At 39.6% G+C, this 15117-nt stretch overlaps 2 protein-coding genes across 4 annotated transcripts in view; one reads left to right on the forward strand and one right to left on the reverse strand.

Moving 5' to 3' along the window:
* PAPSS1 (3'-phosphoadenosine 5'-phosphosulfate synthase 1) overlaps positions 1-809 on the reverse strand; it is a 49485-nt gene extending 48676 nt beyond the window's left edge. The window contains exon 1 of one of the 3 annotated variants that reach the window (XM_026668665.2): positions 476-809. In XM_026668665.2, the coding sequence (XP_026524450.1) occupies positions 476-535 (60 nt within the window). In that variant the 5' untranslated portion in view covers positions 536-809. Of the gene's footprint in view, positions 1-217 lie in introns of all 3 variants that reach the window. The other 2 variants (XM_026668666.2, XM_087962944.1) reach the window with 2 other exon arrangements.
* A 2295-nt stretch (positions 810-3104) lies between these two features.
* Positions 3105-15117, forward strand: part of SGMS2 (sphingomyelin synthase 2) — a 63985-nt gene continuing 51972 nt past the window's right edge. The window contains exon 1 of the mRNA XM_087962947.1: positions 3105-3255. The gene's annotated coding sequence lies outside the window, so the exon portion shown is untranslated. The remainder of the gene's footprint in view (positions 3256-15117) is intronic.

A 15117-nucleotide genomic window follows, 5' to 3' on the forward strand; every position in this document is an offset into this window, starting at 1 on the left:
TACTTCATAGGCAGCTAGTCAGTGGATGCAACTGTTCTAAATAAATAAACAAACAAACAAGGCAGCTACTCAATGGGTGCAACTGTTCAAAATAAAATAAAAATAAAATAAATAAATAAATAAATACAGGGCAGCTACTCAATGGATGCAACTGTTCAAAATAAAATAAATAAAATAATAAAATAAAATAAAAAAACAAACAGGCTGTTTCTCCTACCTAAAGCGGTGGAGCCTTTGCAACCCGAATTAATCCACCTTCCAAGCAGACGCTGCCGTTTCCCTTTCCATGCCTGCCCATTCGGCCCATCAGAAAATGCAGCTTATCCCGGGGGGGTGAGACATTCCCCGTTCAACGGCTGGCTTTTTTCGGGCAGCAGAGGCTTTCTATGCCCGCGGTTTCCTTCTCATGTGGCGGCACGATCAGCCCACATCCTCAGCTGTGCCCTCCCTACCCATCCAGCCCCGTCGAACCTACCCAGCTCTGCACTTTGTTGCTCAGCTTGACTTTTTTGCACTGGCTGCTCGGCAAATCCATTCGCGGCGGGAGGGATGCCGAGAGGACCAACAAGGGAGGCGGGGACTTTGAACACGAGAAAAGCGGGGAGCGATGCTTCAACGTTGCGAGATGCCGGTTTGGTACTAAAGAGGATCTCTCCCAGGTTGCTCCAGACCAGGCTTGGAGAGATGCGGAGAGCGAGGGAGGGAAGGAGGGAGGGAACAGGAGAGGGGGTTGAGAGTGGGTGGGGCACGCGCCGCACCGAGCGGGGACCGAGGCTGCGCGCGCACCCACCGTTTCCGTCCGCTTCTCAACTGTAGACGGGGGAAACGGCGTCTTCCAATTCAGGAGAAAGGTTGGCCGCTTCCGGTTGGCCGCTCTAGCCCGCGCAGGCTCCTCTCGTTCGTGGCAAGATGGGCCTCGCAGATCTGGGGAGAGCGAGGGATTGGGATATTCCGGCGGATCTTCGGAAGGAAGGGATTTTTTGTTTTGTTTTTTTGGCTGCCTCAAGCGTCGCTTCTTTTCTCTCTTCTAAATTAGGATGGTAGTTAAGTTATCCTTCAGGAATAGGTTTGTTTTTATTTCCAGGGAGTCTAAATGGAGACCCCGAGACAAGGATGGAATTGTAATTCAGCACGTCTAAATCAGGGGTCTCCAACCTTGGCAATTTGAAGCCTGGTGGACTTCAACTCCCAGAATTCCCCAGACAGCCAGTTGAAGTCCGCCAGTCTTCATGTTGCCAAGGTTGGAGACCCCTGGTCTAAATAGAGAGCCATGAGCTTCTGACCTGGAATTGGTGGAAGTCATTCCTGAGTCATAGCATGTGTGGTGGTCTACTTCAGTGTTTCTCACCCTTGGCAATTTTCTGGTATGTGGACTTTATCTCCCATGCTGGCTGGGGAATTCTGGGAATTGGAAGTCCATGCATCTTAAAGTTGCCAAGGTTGAAAAACACTGGTCTGGTTTGTCGGTGTGATGTATGAACCAACCAGTGAGATGACTTTAGAGAGTGAAGGGTGAAGTGAACCTGAACTCCAGTTAACTGGATAATTTAGGGAAAGGGTTTACCTAATCTTCCATTGCTGTAACACAGAGCCCCATAGTGCTCAAATTCAGCTTGAAAAATTTGTGTTTTGGAATACAGTCACTTTTAAAAAAAAAAAAACTCCTTCCTGACTTATCCAAAAAGTACCTGAATCCATGGGTTCTTAATCATGGCGTATTGAATAAGCCACAAATTATTGGCTTCACTCAGCATACCAAGCCGTGACATGCTTGGTAAGTTGCTTGGCAAGTGACATGGGGAAGATAAAATGTGCTTTCTCACTGAGTCTTTTCGATTAGCTTGAACAAATCCAGATGTTTTACTAGGATTCTTCCTTGGTGAAGCCTCTTTGCAGAGGAGGGATGGGGCGCATTAGATAACTCGTGCCATACTTTAAGCATGCGTATCCACCACTTCTAATATTATTGACAAATTTCTATTAAATTCTAAACTGACATTATCTAGAGAAAATCTGAATTTCCTTGGAATTCAAGGTTGACTCAGCCTTCCATTCTTCCGAGGTCAGTAAAATGAGGACTTATATTGTTGGGGGCAATATGCTGACTCTAAACCACTTAGAGAGAGGGCTGTAAAACATTGTGAAGTGGTCCATAAGTCTAAGTGCTATTGCTATAGTAATAATTTTCAAAGAAAAAATGTACAAATCTTGCAGACCTAGAGCATTAATGAGAAGAGTGATAAAAGAATAGAATAGAATAGAATAGAATAGAATAGAATAGAACAGAACATTGGCCAAGTGTGATTGGACACACAAGGAATTGTCTTGGTGTAAATACTCTCAGTATGCATAAAAAAAAAGATACATTCGTCAGGAGTCGAGAATCATAAGGTACGACACTTAATGATAGTCATAGGGTACAATAAGCAAGCAATCATACTAGGAAACAGTCAATATAAATCGTAAGTATACAAGCAACAAAGTTACAGACAGTCACAAGTGGGAGGGGATGAGTGATGAGTGATGACAAGATTTAACAGTAATAGTAGTGCAGACTTTGTAATAGTTGAACAGGGTTGAGAGAATTATTTGTTTAGCAGAGTGATGGCTTTTGGGAAAAAAATGTTCTTGTGTCTAGTTGTTCTGGTGTGCAATGCTCTGTAGCGTCGTTTTGAGGGAAGGAGTTGAAACAGTTTATGTCCGGGATGTGAGGGGTCTGTAAATATTTTCACAGCCCTCTTTTTGACTCATGCAGTATACAGGTCCTCGATTGAAGGCAGGTTGGTAGTAATTGTTTTTTCGGCAGTCCCAATTATCCACTGAAGTCTGTGTCTGTCCTGTTGGTTTGCAGAACCAAACCAGACAGTTATAGAGGTGCAGATGATAGACTCAATAATTCCTCTGTAGAACTGTATCAGCAGCTCCTTGGGCAGTTTGAGCTTTCTGAGTTGGCACAGAAAACATTATTTGTTGTGCTTTTTTTATAACATTTTTAATGTTACAAATGCACAAAGAAGTGGAAAATATAAAAAAACATTCATTATCAATCGTTAGGGTGTCCAACCTTGGCAATTTTAATGGACTTTTAGGGTCATGTGATATAGTAGAACCTAGAAATTTGAAGGTCTCTTGTTGATACTGTGTTGTCTAGTATTGTAAGAGGTAGTAGTATAGGGGGGTTTCTTCTCAAAGTCTACCACCATTTCTACAGTTTTGAGTGTGTTCAGTTCCAGATTGTTCCAGTTACACCACGAGGTAAGTTGTATAACCTCCTGTCTGTATGCAGATTCATCGTTGTCTCAAATGAGACCAATCACTGTTGTGTCATCAGCAAACTTCACTATTTTAACAGATGGATTGTTTGAGATTCAGTCATTGGTATATAAGGGAGAAGAGAAGTGGAGATAGCACACAGCCTTGGGGGGCCTCTGTGCTGATTGTACAGGTATCGGATGTGATTCCGCCTAGCTTACCTGCTGCTTTCTGTCTGTTAGGAAGCTTATGATCCACTTACAAGTGTGTTCAGGTACCGCTAGTTGGTTTAATTTACTTAGAAGAGTGTCTGGAATGATGGTATTGAATGCTGAACTGAAGTCTACAAAGAGGACCCTTGCGTAGGTATTGGGAGGTTCAAGGTGTTGTAGGATGTAATGCAGAGCCGTGTTAACAGCATCATCTGTTGATCTATTTGCTCAGTATGCAAACTGCATGGGATTTAACAGCGGATCCATGATGGTTTTCAGGTGGGACAACACAAGCCTTTCATAACTACAGATGTTAGAGCAACTGACCTGTAGTCATTCAGTTCCTTGATGGAGGGCTTCTTTGGCACTGGGATGATAGAGGGTTTGAAGCAGGAAGGAACATAGCACATCTCTAGTGATCTATTGAAGATTCGAGTGAAGATGGGGGCCTATTGGTCAGCACAGACTTTTAAGCAAGAATTATCTTGTCAGGCCTTGGTGCTTTTCCTGGCTTTTGTCTGTGTATGTCTATAATGTATGTGTATTTTGTATGTGTATGTGTATATTTGAATTTGTATGTCATATTGGAACTCCCTGAAGATACTCTTTTCATTCCAATACTTCTCAGCAGAATAAATTGAAATGTGGTTACTGAAAATTCTCAGCATCTTTATTATTCTGACATTCCAGAGTAAATTATAGTACTTCCTATGGGCAGGTGTCAATAGGATCTAAATTATAGCATGATTTAAGGCTAATTACAATCTTTACTTATCTTGGGGTATAATTTCACCTTTAAGTAAATCTGTTGTCCTTTTAGGTAAATCTTTTCTAAGCCCAGAGATAGAAAGTATTCACATGTTTTACAAAAGCATAATGAAGGATTTTTTTCTTTTAAAAAGTTTCTTTCCACATTGTAAGGTTTTTTTCTCCCTTAAGATTACTGATGAAGGAAATTCACCTTTTCTGTGTAACTTTTCATTGCATAATATGTTTTTAATGGTCTTTCCCAACCCTAAATGTTTCAACCTATCATATCAGTCAGGAATAACTTTACAGTGACAGCAGGTTTTCAAATATTTTAAAGATAATGTAAAAATGGTCATACCTAAGCTGAATGTATCCATTTAATTTAAAGTTTGCATTTGTCTCCATAGTTTGTGAGAAAGTCAGTTAAAATGTATTAACAAAATCAAATTAATGATTCTGGAGGCACTCAGGTTCCACAAATCATTTTGTGTAATTCAGAAATTATAACTTAAATATAAGATGTATTTGTGAAGGAGAGGTTCCTAGAACAATGAAAAGCCTTGCAATGATGGACTGGATCACTGATGGAACCAGAGCCAAACATTTTGGTCCTACAGTAGTTTTCTGTTTGGGTTTAAGGATTACAGGTTGTTAAGCCTAGCAGATATTGGTACAATTAGGAAGGATTCAGGAAAGTAACAGTATATGATTTAATAGTAATCAGAACTCCGTTGGGTAACTCCCATAATTGGAAACAGTAATTAAAGAAGTACAGAAACAATTGAAATATAGAAAGAAATGCACTCTATGGTAAAAGTAATAAATTCAGGAAATAGTTTCCATATTTATCTTAAACAAACATGTTCCTGAATCTAGCATCCAGCCATAAAGAGTAGACAGGAAAGAAAAGGAAAATCACAAACAAGAATCGTGTGCAATGCCCTGTTTCCTCACCCTTGATAGTTAGTCTTTCCAACTCCAGTGGAAATCAGTCCTGAAGATTTCCATCACTGCACTAAATCTACATGCTGGATGTGCATTTATCTATTTATACTTGGCACATTTTTTTTAAAAGGGCAAGGATGAGAAAATAATTAAAATTAATTTCATCTAAATTAAACAGCATTTATAACTAATCTCATCTATATGTATCAACCATTATCTCTTTCACACACAAATTCATGTATTCCATTTTGTTTTCTTTCCAGCAGGAACAGTAATCCTATTTTATATTAGATTATGTTTTTCTTTTCAGCAGAAACAATTATTTTGAAAAGAAATTGAGATGAGCTGAATATTAAGGGATAATTGTCCTAGAAATGGAAGGAGATTAAAAAGGAAATGATGGTTATAAAGAAACAGGGAAACAAATGAGCACAAAAAGATGGAAGTGGAAATGTGAAAGAACCACAATTCATTATGCAATCTAGATCAAAAGATTTTTAACAGAGCTTGGTGATAGTATTTGAGAAAAACAAATGGAAAGAATAGTTGTGTCAGGTTTCTAGAAAACAAAGTTGTTTTAAAGCTTTTTTTAAAAAATACCCTTATTTTGCTCACCTAACGCACCCTGTGAAGCATTTCTTTCTAACGCTTTGCACTACCATATAAAATCTGCCTGCCTTCACCAAGAAAATACAGCCAAAAACAATGTACTGAACAATGACTGAGCTTGCAATTCATAAAAAGCCATATTATTGTTTGCTAGGTTTGATTTAGGATGCATGATCTTATCCACTGTGTCTTCTACAACATGATTTATTGCTATGTGAGAATTTATCCAATTAAGTTTATTGAGTAAATAAATCATGTTTTAGTTAGGCATGTGTATCCAGACTTCATCTGGATCAGTCCATTAGGGAATTCCACTTTGCTATCTCTCCATGTCCTTCCGCTGAACTTCTACTGTAGCATCCAAAGACAATCTGTTTTTTTTTACTCTGAAACCTAAAGAAAAAAACCTTTGCCATCTTAAACCAAAAAGTGAATTGCTTACACTTTTCTTCCAAATTAATTTATTTTTAACCAGGTAAATAAAACTATTTGTAGACTATATAGGAGGATGCACTGCTTCTAGAACAGGAGTCCCCCCCCCCCAGTCCAGGGACTGGTATCGGTCTGCGGCATACCAGCAACCAAACCATACCAGCTGCACAAAGAAAGCACCATCCATGGGATGCAGGCAGCATGTGAATCCATGCTCCCTCTGGTCCGCGGATAAATCTCTCTCCGTGGAACTGATCCCTGGTGCCCAAAAGTTTGGGGAGCGCTGTTCTAGAATACATATGTGCTCATTACTTGGAGGCTTGCACCTGTTGGGAGCAATGGGAATTCATACAAAAATAATCTTGTAGTTCTGGATTTTGGCCACCAGAGGCCTCAATAAAGACGGTGTCTTGCTTTCAGTTTAATCATAAGTGAATTAGGAAGTAAGCCTGAATTTTCAAAGCATTTATCTCCCTGCTTTCATTAAACAAAGATTTTAGATGTATTAGATGATCATTCCCTTCTCCAATCCAGTGTAAGCTCTAAGCTTCAGAGAATATGAAGAATAATACATTCCTTCTAACATTGGATGCTTCTTATTTTGTTAGTTCTCCATTCAACTCGGGAAAAGAGCTGTCTCATTCATGCATCAAGGTATACTTGATCATGCCTGTTTGGAACTGAGCAATTTTAGCAAAAATGAGAAGAAAACACAAATCCAAAGAGGCATGATGAAGAATATCTAAACTTTAAATAATTGCAAAAATTCAGCATTTTGTGAGACAATCATCAGATTAATATGAAAAACAGCATAACAAATATAAACACCAACTTGCTAGAAAATATTTTTCCCTTAGCATTGTTGTAGAGAATGGCAGACTTACTTGACACAGTACAGTACAGGTAATCCTCAACTTATGACAATTAGGACCAAAATTTCCACTACTAAGCAAAGCAGTTGTTAAATGAATCGTGCCCAATTTTACAACTTTTTGCCACAGTTGTTAAAGCAAATCAGTTGTTCAATGAATCACCACTAATTAAGCAAAACTGCTTTTCCCTGGCTGAGACGATCATAAATGGCAATCACAAGAGCCCAGGATCTGAAATAAATACTGTATAAATACTGTACATGATGGTTGCCAAGTGCCTGAATGTTGATCATTTGTGGGGAAGCTGCAACAATCAAGTGTGAGGACCAGTCATAAATGACTTCAATGCCATTGTTGCTTAAACAAACAGTTGTAAGTTCTAAGCTGTTGTGGCCTGACATGGGCCAGTCCTGGAGTCTGCAGAAAGCTCTGACGAGTGCTCTGCATCGGAGGCAGAGATTGGGCCAGAGCTGTCCGACAGTTATCAACTGCCTTCAGAGTCAGAGATCAGCGAGGCAGAAGAACAGCTAGAGCCTGTTCCCAGTGTGCACATGTGCAAAGTTACCAGAAGAAGGGAACAGCTGAGGAACAAGGGCTGACTTGGGAGTAAAACCACAGGTAGATGGTGAATGGTCCCTCCCCTAGAGGAATGAAAAGGGAGTAGGGCTTGGCAGGAAACAATTAGTTCACTCTGGCATGCTTGTCAAGTATTACGGTGTCTGAAAGATATAGGCCTGGCCCAGAGGTGGTATTCAGCAGGTTCTGACCAGTTTTGGAGAACCGGTAGTGGAAATTTTGGGAAGTTTGGAGAACCGGCAAATACCACCTGTGACTGGAGATTTCATAGTATCCTTCCCCTGTCTCACCCACCAAGCCACGTCCACAGATCCGGTAGTAAAAAAAAAAATGAATCCCACCACTGGCCTGATCCCGCTTCAAGCCTGATAAAGGTTTGTAATTGGGAACTATTGTGAAAGACTGTTGGCTGGGACTTTGTTGGGGAGGAAATTCATTGTAAATAAAAGGGGTTTATCGGGACGAGAACTCCGCTTCGTGCTGTTGGGAGAAGCCTAGGTCAGAACATAAGATGTAGTAAGGCAGCAATTTGTTTAGTGACCCTATGCAACAATTTGTTTAGTGACCATTTGAAATTATAACAGCACTGAAAAAAGTGACATGTCTGTTTGTTTTTTTACATGACTGTTGCAACATCCCCATCGTTCATCTGATCAAAATTCAGATGCTTGGCAACTTGTAAGTATTTATGACAGTTGCACTGGAATTATTAAGGTGGAAGATGTTAAATATTTATAAAGTAACCAAAACATCTTTACAATCCCCAAGGCATGTCAAAACCTTTAAGCACTCCTAATGTTTGAAAATTAAAAGTTGAAAAATTTGACATACCCTACGAGTAGCGCATGAGGAAAACCAATTCTTTATAAAAAATTTACGGAAGGCTAAAAAGGTGCAGCCGGTCAAACTTCAAAGGGCATAAGGCAGCTTCCTAGTTCCCATTAGATGACAATGTTTGGGACAAAGAACCAGGACCATGCTCCCCCTATCTGAACTAGTAGGATGGGTAGAGGTCCTTAGGGAAAGCCAGTCCAGCAGATAGCCTGGCCCTGGGCCATGTAGGGCTTTAAAGGGTGATGACAGCACCTTGAATAGCACCCAGAAAAAAACTGAAAGCCAATGCAGCTCAATGCAGCCAATGCAACCAAGATGTTGCATGGGAAAACCTGGGAAACCCATTACTGTGTACATTGCCATATTCTGGACCAGTTGAACTGAATCCTTAGTTCTGGACCTGTGGGTTCTCCTAGACTCATGACTCCTGGCAGTGGTAAGTGCTTGTGCAACATCATGTTATATAACAGTTTGCCCTCAGAAGTTGTGGGAGCGCCATCACTTGAGACTTTCAAGAAGAGATTGGACTGCCATTTGTCAGAAATGGTGCAGGGTCTCCCACTTGGGCAGGGGGTTGGACTAGATGACCTACAAGGTCCCTTCCAACTCTGATTATCTATTAAATCTGTTAAATGTAATGTGAGGCCCTGCACTCACTCATCTTGTGTTTGCACTACTGCAGTGCACACTATATGGGGGTGGCTACCCTTGTAAAGTACTTGGAAGTTACAACTGGCACAGAATGAAGCAGTACAGAAAGTCTTAGGGGCCCCTAGAATGGCCCACATTACAATTGCATCGATAGCCACTTTGCTTCCAAGTCCAGTTCAAGCTGTTGGTTGTCATCTTAACGCCCTTTATGGAATGGGTCAAGACTACTGGACTGGAGGAACTATCTCACCCCAATGGAATTGGTCCGCTCTACTTCCTCTGTCAGAAGAGACATGCTGAAGACCCTGTCGACCAAGGAATTTTGGTTGATAGGTCCAGGAGAAGAATCTTTTCTGCCATGGCTCCCTCCCTATGCCCTTTAAGATGAGATTCTCCCCCATCTTCTTGGCCTTCTGAAAGGGCCTGAAAACCTAACTCTGTCAACTGCCTTGCTGCCTGAAAGAGTGTCCCCTTTTGGAAGTGATTAATGCAGGGGTCCCCAAACTTGGCAACTTTAAGACTTGTGGACTTCAACTCCCAGAATTCTGGAAGTTGAGGTCCACAAGTCTTAAAGTTGCCGAGTTTGGAGACCTCTGGATTAATAAAAGAAGATCTCACCAATCTCACCTTCCCTCCGTTTTTGTATTGGTGCCTTTTAATCCAGTTCATTGTTAATTTTAATGTTTAACGTTTAATGCTCAATATTTTAATGCTTTTAATGTCCTAATTATTTTATACTGATATTCTACATTGTAAGCCATCCTGAGTCTCTTGACAAGATAAATGGGCGGCATATAAATTTATTAAATAAATATTTATACCTCTTACCATAGTTAAAGTAACCTTCGATCACTTATTTAATCCAGTTTTAAGGATTTGTAAAGTACAGTCAGTCAAGCTAACCACAGACTTAGTTCACATAATATGCTGAGCTGATCTTTGCTTGTGTAACTAATGGCTCAATACGTTAGTCAAACAGACTGTAATTTACATTCATATTAGGTTTAAAATGTAAGTCAAAAAGCATAGAATCTTCAAAGATTCCATGGCATTCAATTTTCTGAAGAGCCATGTTGAAGAGACATAAGGAAGGAGTGTGAGCTTTCACATTGACCAGCTGGGATGCTAAAATGTATTGCGCAGATATAAATATCCTTCCCAGGCTGATACTTTCCAAAAGAATTGGACTTTAACTCCATAATACACAGCTAAGCTGTTTTATCAAAACCTTCTCACAATTTAGTCCTGTTGTGTATGTAAGATTTTTCTTCAAGGATTTTATTTAAGATTTGTGATCTTTAATTAGTTTATTTTCAAATGTTTGTGTTAATTCCACTCCAAGTTGATTTTAACTTTATGGGAATTTTTTTTTAAAAGATCCCCTAAGTGTTGAAAATAAGATAACTGATTTGAACAAAGCCAAATGAATTATGTTTGCTTTTATTCACTCACAAGACAACAGTTTTGACAGCATTTTCTATTTCAAGTAGACATAAATCAATGTGAGATGCTTTCCCAGATTATGTTATTTCACCAAGCAAGTACACACTGTCCTGTTAAATGAGATGTAGAAAACTGTCATTTAAAATGTGTTTTGCAAAATGACCCCAAATTCCTAAGAAAATTGTCTAACATGCTGATCACAAGCTAGACAATGCTACACATGCTACACAAGATTATAAAGGACAGCTTTTTAAATTTAGTGCCTTCATTCTATCTTCAAAAAAGTTAATTACTTCATGGGATAGCTAGCACATTCTATTGCTGTGAGTTAAAGCAGACATAAGCAAATTTTTTGCAGCCGGGCAACTGCAGTTGTTTTAATAAAATAAACAGTCCTTTTGCAGAGGCTTGGCCCCCACCAGAGAGTACAAGATGAAAATTTTTATATCCTTTTGATGGTGGGGGGGGGGATGGAGTTAGTGGTGGGATTCAAATAATTTAACAATCGGTTCTCTGCCCTAATGACTGGATGGGCTTGGCTGGGTGGGCAAGTGACTGGGTGGGCAGGGCCAACTTGATTGGCCTCACCCTTAGGAAATTTCTCCTTAGTCCAACTCACAATAAAATAGCACAATAAAATAGCAGTGTTCCAATATTTAGAATAGAATAGAATAACAGAGTTGAAAAGGACCTTGGAGGTCTTCTAGTCCAACACCCTGCTTAAGCAGGAAACCCTACACCACTTCAGAAATGGTTATCCAATCTCTTCTTAAAAACTTCCAGTGTTGGAGCATTTACAATTTCTGGAGGCAAGTTGTTCCACTGATTAATTGTTCTAACTGTCAGGAAATTTAAGGGGCTCCTACAAAAATGAGGGAGTCAGTCTATTTTCCAAAGCACCAAAAGGCACAACAAGAAACAACGGATGGAAACTAACCAAAGAGAGAAGCAACCTAGGACTAAGGAGAAATTTCCTAAGGGTGAGACCAATCAACCAATGGAACAGTTTGCCATCAGAAGTTGTGGGTGCTCCATCACTAGAGGCTTTCAAAAAGAGTGAGGGAAGTACACCCCAAAGGTCAGTGCCAGAAACCACTAAAACAATGCAGAAAACTTAAAACAGCCATTCCCCTTTTTAAAAACAAAAAAAAAGTCAACTCACAATTCATCAAGAGATTCAGTCTGTCTCATGTTAGTTCAACAGGGATTTTTTTTAAAAAAAACTCACCATATCCACGTTTACATAAAATTTCAATTAGCAAGAATGCCCAGCATATAATTTAGCAAGCATGTCCAGCAAGTTAGCAACATTTTATTAATCATGACCAAGAAAGTTAAGAAGCATCAGATTTGGTTATTATTCAGGTGGAAGATCATCAAGACAAAACAGAGCTGTAAGTTAAATTGGGGAGTCAAAACATGTCCTGCAAAAATGACTAACCAATGACTAACCATGTCTATATTGTTGCCAAAAAAAAAACCTAGATGGATGTATCAATGCAATCACTAGACATCAAACTTCATCTGAGCTAAATTTTATGTTGCTATCATTTTTATCCATATCATTTTAACTTGCTACTTTGTTGCTTCCATTTAATATATATGTGGATATGTCCACATATATCTGTATAACATATAACATATATAATATAGGGGAGGCTGTTTTGTGAATTGCTGTTAGTAGGCTAAATACAATTTTTTTGTATTTCATTTTAAATGGACTTTAATGTTTGTCATCCCCATCCTATTCTCATGAAGACTATGTACTAGGGCCAGGAAAAATTGTCACATATTGCAGAAGTACAATTTGAAGGATCCTCCATCACTGGCCATGTCATTCAAAGTTCCCCATTTCTAACACAGACATATTTGTAATTTGGCTCTGATGAGGTAATTGCATTCCACAAACATTTATATCATAATGTGTTTAAACTATATGTAATGACCACTTCTTATGTTCATCAGGCTAGGCCCTTCACAAAACAGTAAAGTCCTTTTTGGGTTTGGATTTTAACACCACATCTCAGGTAAATACTTTCTAAATAACAAGAACTGCCTGGTAGACAAGACCCTGGAGAGTGAGCATTTGTTTGTTTTTGAAAGCACTCCATGGACAACAGCCACCAGAAGGTGTTGCCCTTAACTAGCCCCAATGGAGTTGGGTCAGATGAGATCTCCTCTTCCCTTCACAAGAATACATGAACCCATGAACGAAAGTTTTCATATATAACACCATTTTCTAGGCCAAGAAAAAGCAGAAGGCATACAAAATGAGAGTAGTTATTTATATAATATACAGGTTACTTCTTGGATTATTTGTCCCATACTTTTTTGCATTTTGCAGGTGAATAGGCTTAAAGTCACCTTCCAATCAGGAGTCTGGGGTTCCCATATTCTTCCACTATTCATTTATTTCATCACGTTAAACTATTTTTCAATCTGTCCTTTACTTTTCAGAACATCTTGTTTCTGGCATCAGTTTTTGTTTACGTAAAGCAGAACATCTCTTGAACACCTATTTATCTTTGAAGGATAAACAGTTAATTCCCAATCTCTTTCCAAAGATTGGGAAACACATCTATATTGCTAAGAAAATGCAACAAGATGTGAGGGCAGGAGAAATACAAGCAGCACAACTAATCTTCATCCACAATTTTTCTGAATGTTTAATGTCCAGTTCCTTTAAAAAGTTATCCAGAAATACAATAACCTGTGGTAAATTAAATGGATTGGACATGATTTGGAAAGGCACACACCTCTCTGTAGAAGGGGGTCTGAATACTTTCTGAATGTACCGTATGATGGTAAATGGGAATGGAATTTATGTTGCTAAACAATGTAGTTGTAAAGTGCTTAGCTTACTGATGACAATCTCAGCACTCCCTATTGCCATCATTTACCAAATCCTATTAGTCATTCGTCCAGGGCCCACGTCAATCTTAGACATTCCTGGCTTTGTCCCTCCCAGGCCTTAGTCTTAGTAAGGTAAGTGTGCTGCTTCAGGTTTCATTTACACATTTACAGAGTTCCTATGGAGATTGGCAATTTACTTCAAGATTAAACAAATAATAGCAGACAAGAGAGGATCATGAATCAACCCCAAAGTCTCTGAAAAAGCAAGCCTGCTTAAATGGTTTGGCTTTCGGCAGAGAGAAATCCAAAATCCGAGTTCAGAGAGCCAAATCAGGTTAACCAGCCAGTCCAGGCTCAGAATTTCATGAGCAGAATCCACAGGAACATCACACAAGAGTTGGAGATTGGTCAGTTGTTTCCAATGCAGAAACATGGGTCAAAGCAGTCTCTGAGGTCAGGCTGCAGTCAGCTGTCTTCCATTACGAAGGCTTCTCCCTCACAGAAGCCTCTGTGAGCGCTTTTGTCCTTCTCTGTACTCAATGCACTATGTATGGGGACATGGGGACCAAAGACCAAACTCCAACCACTCTTGCTGCCCTATGCTCCACAGGCTCTGCCGTGATCAATTAACCTTTGTTATCTTTCTCTGACTGCTGGCAAGGAGTACCCAGTCTGGCTCTATGTGATGCAACTGTTGACTTCTTCCAGCCGCTCTTCCTCAAGATGTGACAACAGGGCTTTGGAACTCAGGTTGGCAGAATTGCTGGGGGATGTGCTATGGCAGCTGGCTGCAGCATGGATTTGAGGCAATACTCTGTGCCTCTATCAGAAGTAGAAACCACGGTGGTGATGGCAGATAGAGAAGATTACTGAAGGCTAGGGGCCTCTACTTCAGCCCCAGGACACTACTGCCAAGTGCAACTGTGTAGAGCAGCCAAAAGGGCAAAAATAGAGGGGCAGGAGCGGGAATGGAAAAGTACCTATGGTCATTAGTGCAGATATACTGCCCAGCACCTAAATGTCGATCACATGACTACCAAGGGGCTTCAATTGCTATAACTTTGGGTATGGACATTTAATTAGTTCTCCAGTGCCTCCATAATTTTGAAGAGCTGCTCAATGAATGGACTACTTGTTTATCAGTGTTTACAATTAATCCTGGTAACACTTTTCAAATAGTCACACATAGTCTCAAGGGCAATAGTCCCCTGATCAATTATTTTCTAATAAAAGCATCCAGATATGCCCATTGGTGCTTGCAGGCATTGTGCTCTATGCATGCAGGTTCTTAACTTACTGATTAGTTTCTAATAAATTTTTTATCTTGAATTAGATTGCAGCCTTTTATCTAAAGAAAGAAACAGAGGTTTATTAGCCAAGTGTGATTGGACAAACAAATTCCTTGTTTGTCCAATCACACTTGGCTAATAAAGTATTCTACTCTACTCTACACTACACTACTCTATTCTATTAATTTCTTTTTACCATTACATAAAACATTGGTTTTGTCCAGAAGAAAGATTGGTGTAGAAAATTTCAGGATCATGCAGAATCTAAAATATTTAAAGTGTGCATCATACGATGTCGCATTATATTAATTTATTATGTAATTTGACTTGTTGCCTAAAACACACCTAACAGTATTGTAGTAGTTAATGCTACATTGTTGTGTATTGTTTGCATGCAAC

Source organism: Notechis scutatus, chromosome 4, assembly GCF_049901735.1.
Source record: "Notechis scutatus isolate UNSWTSFEM ecotype Mainland chromosome 4, rNotScu1.2, whole genome shotgun sequence".
NCBI classification, from domain to species: domain Eukaryota; kingdom Metazoa; phylum Chordata; class Lepidosauria; order Squamata; family Elapidae; genus Notechis; species Notechis scutatus.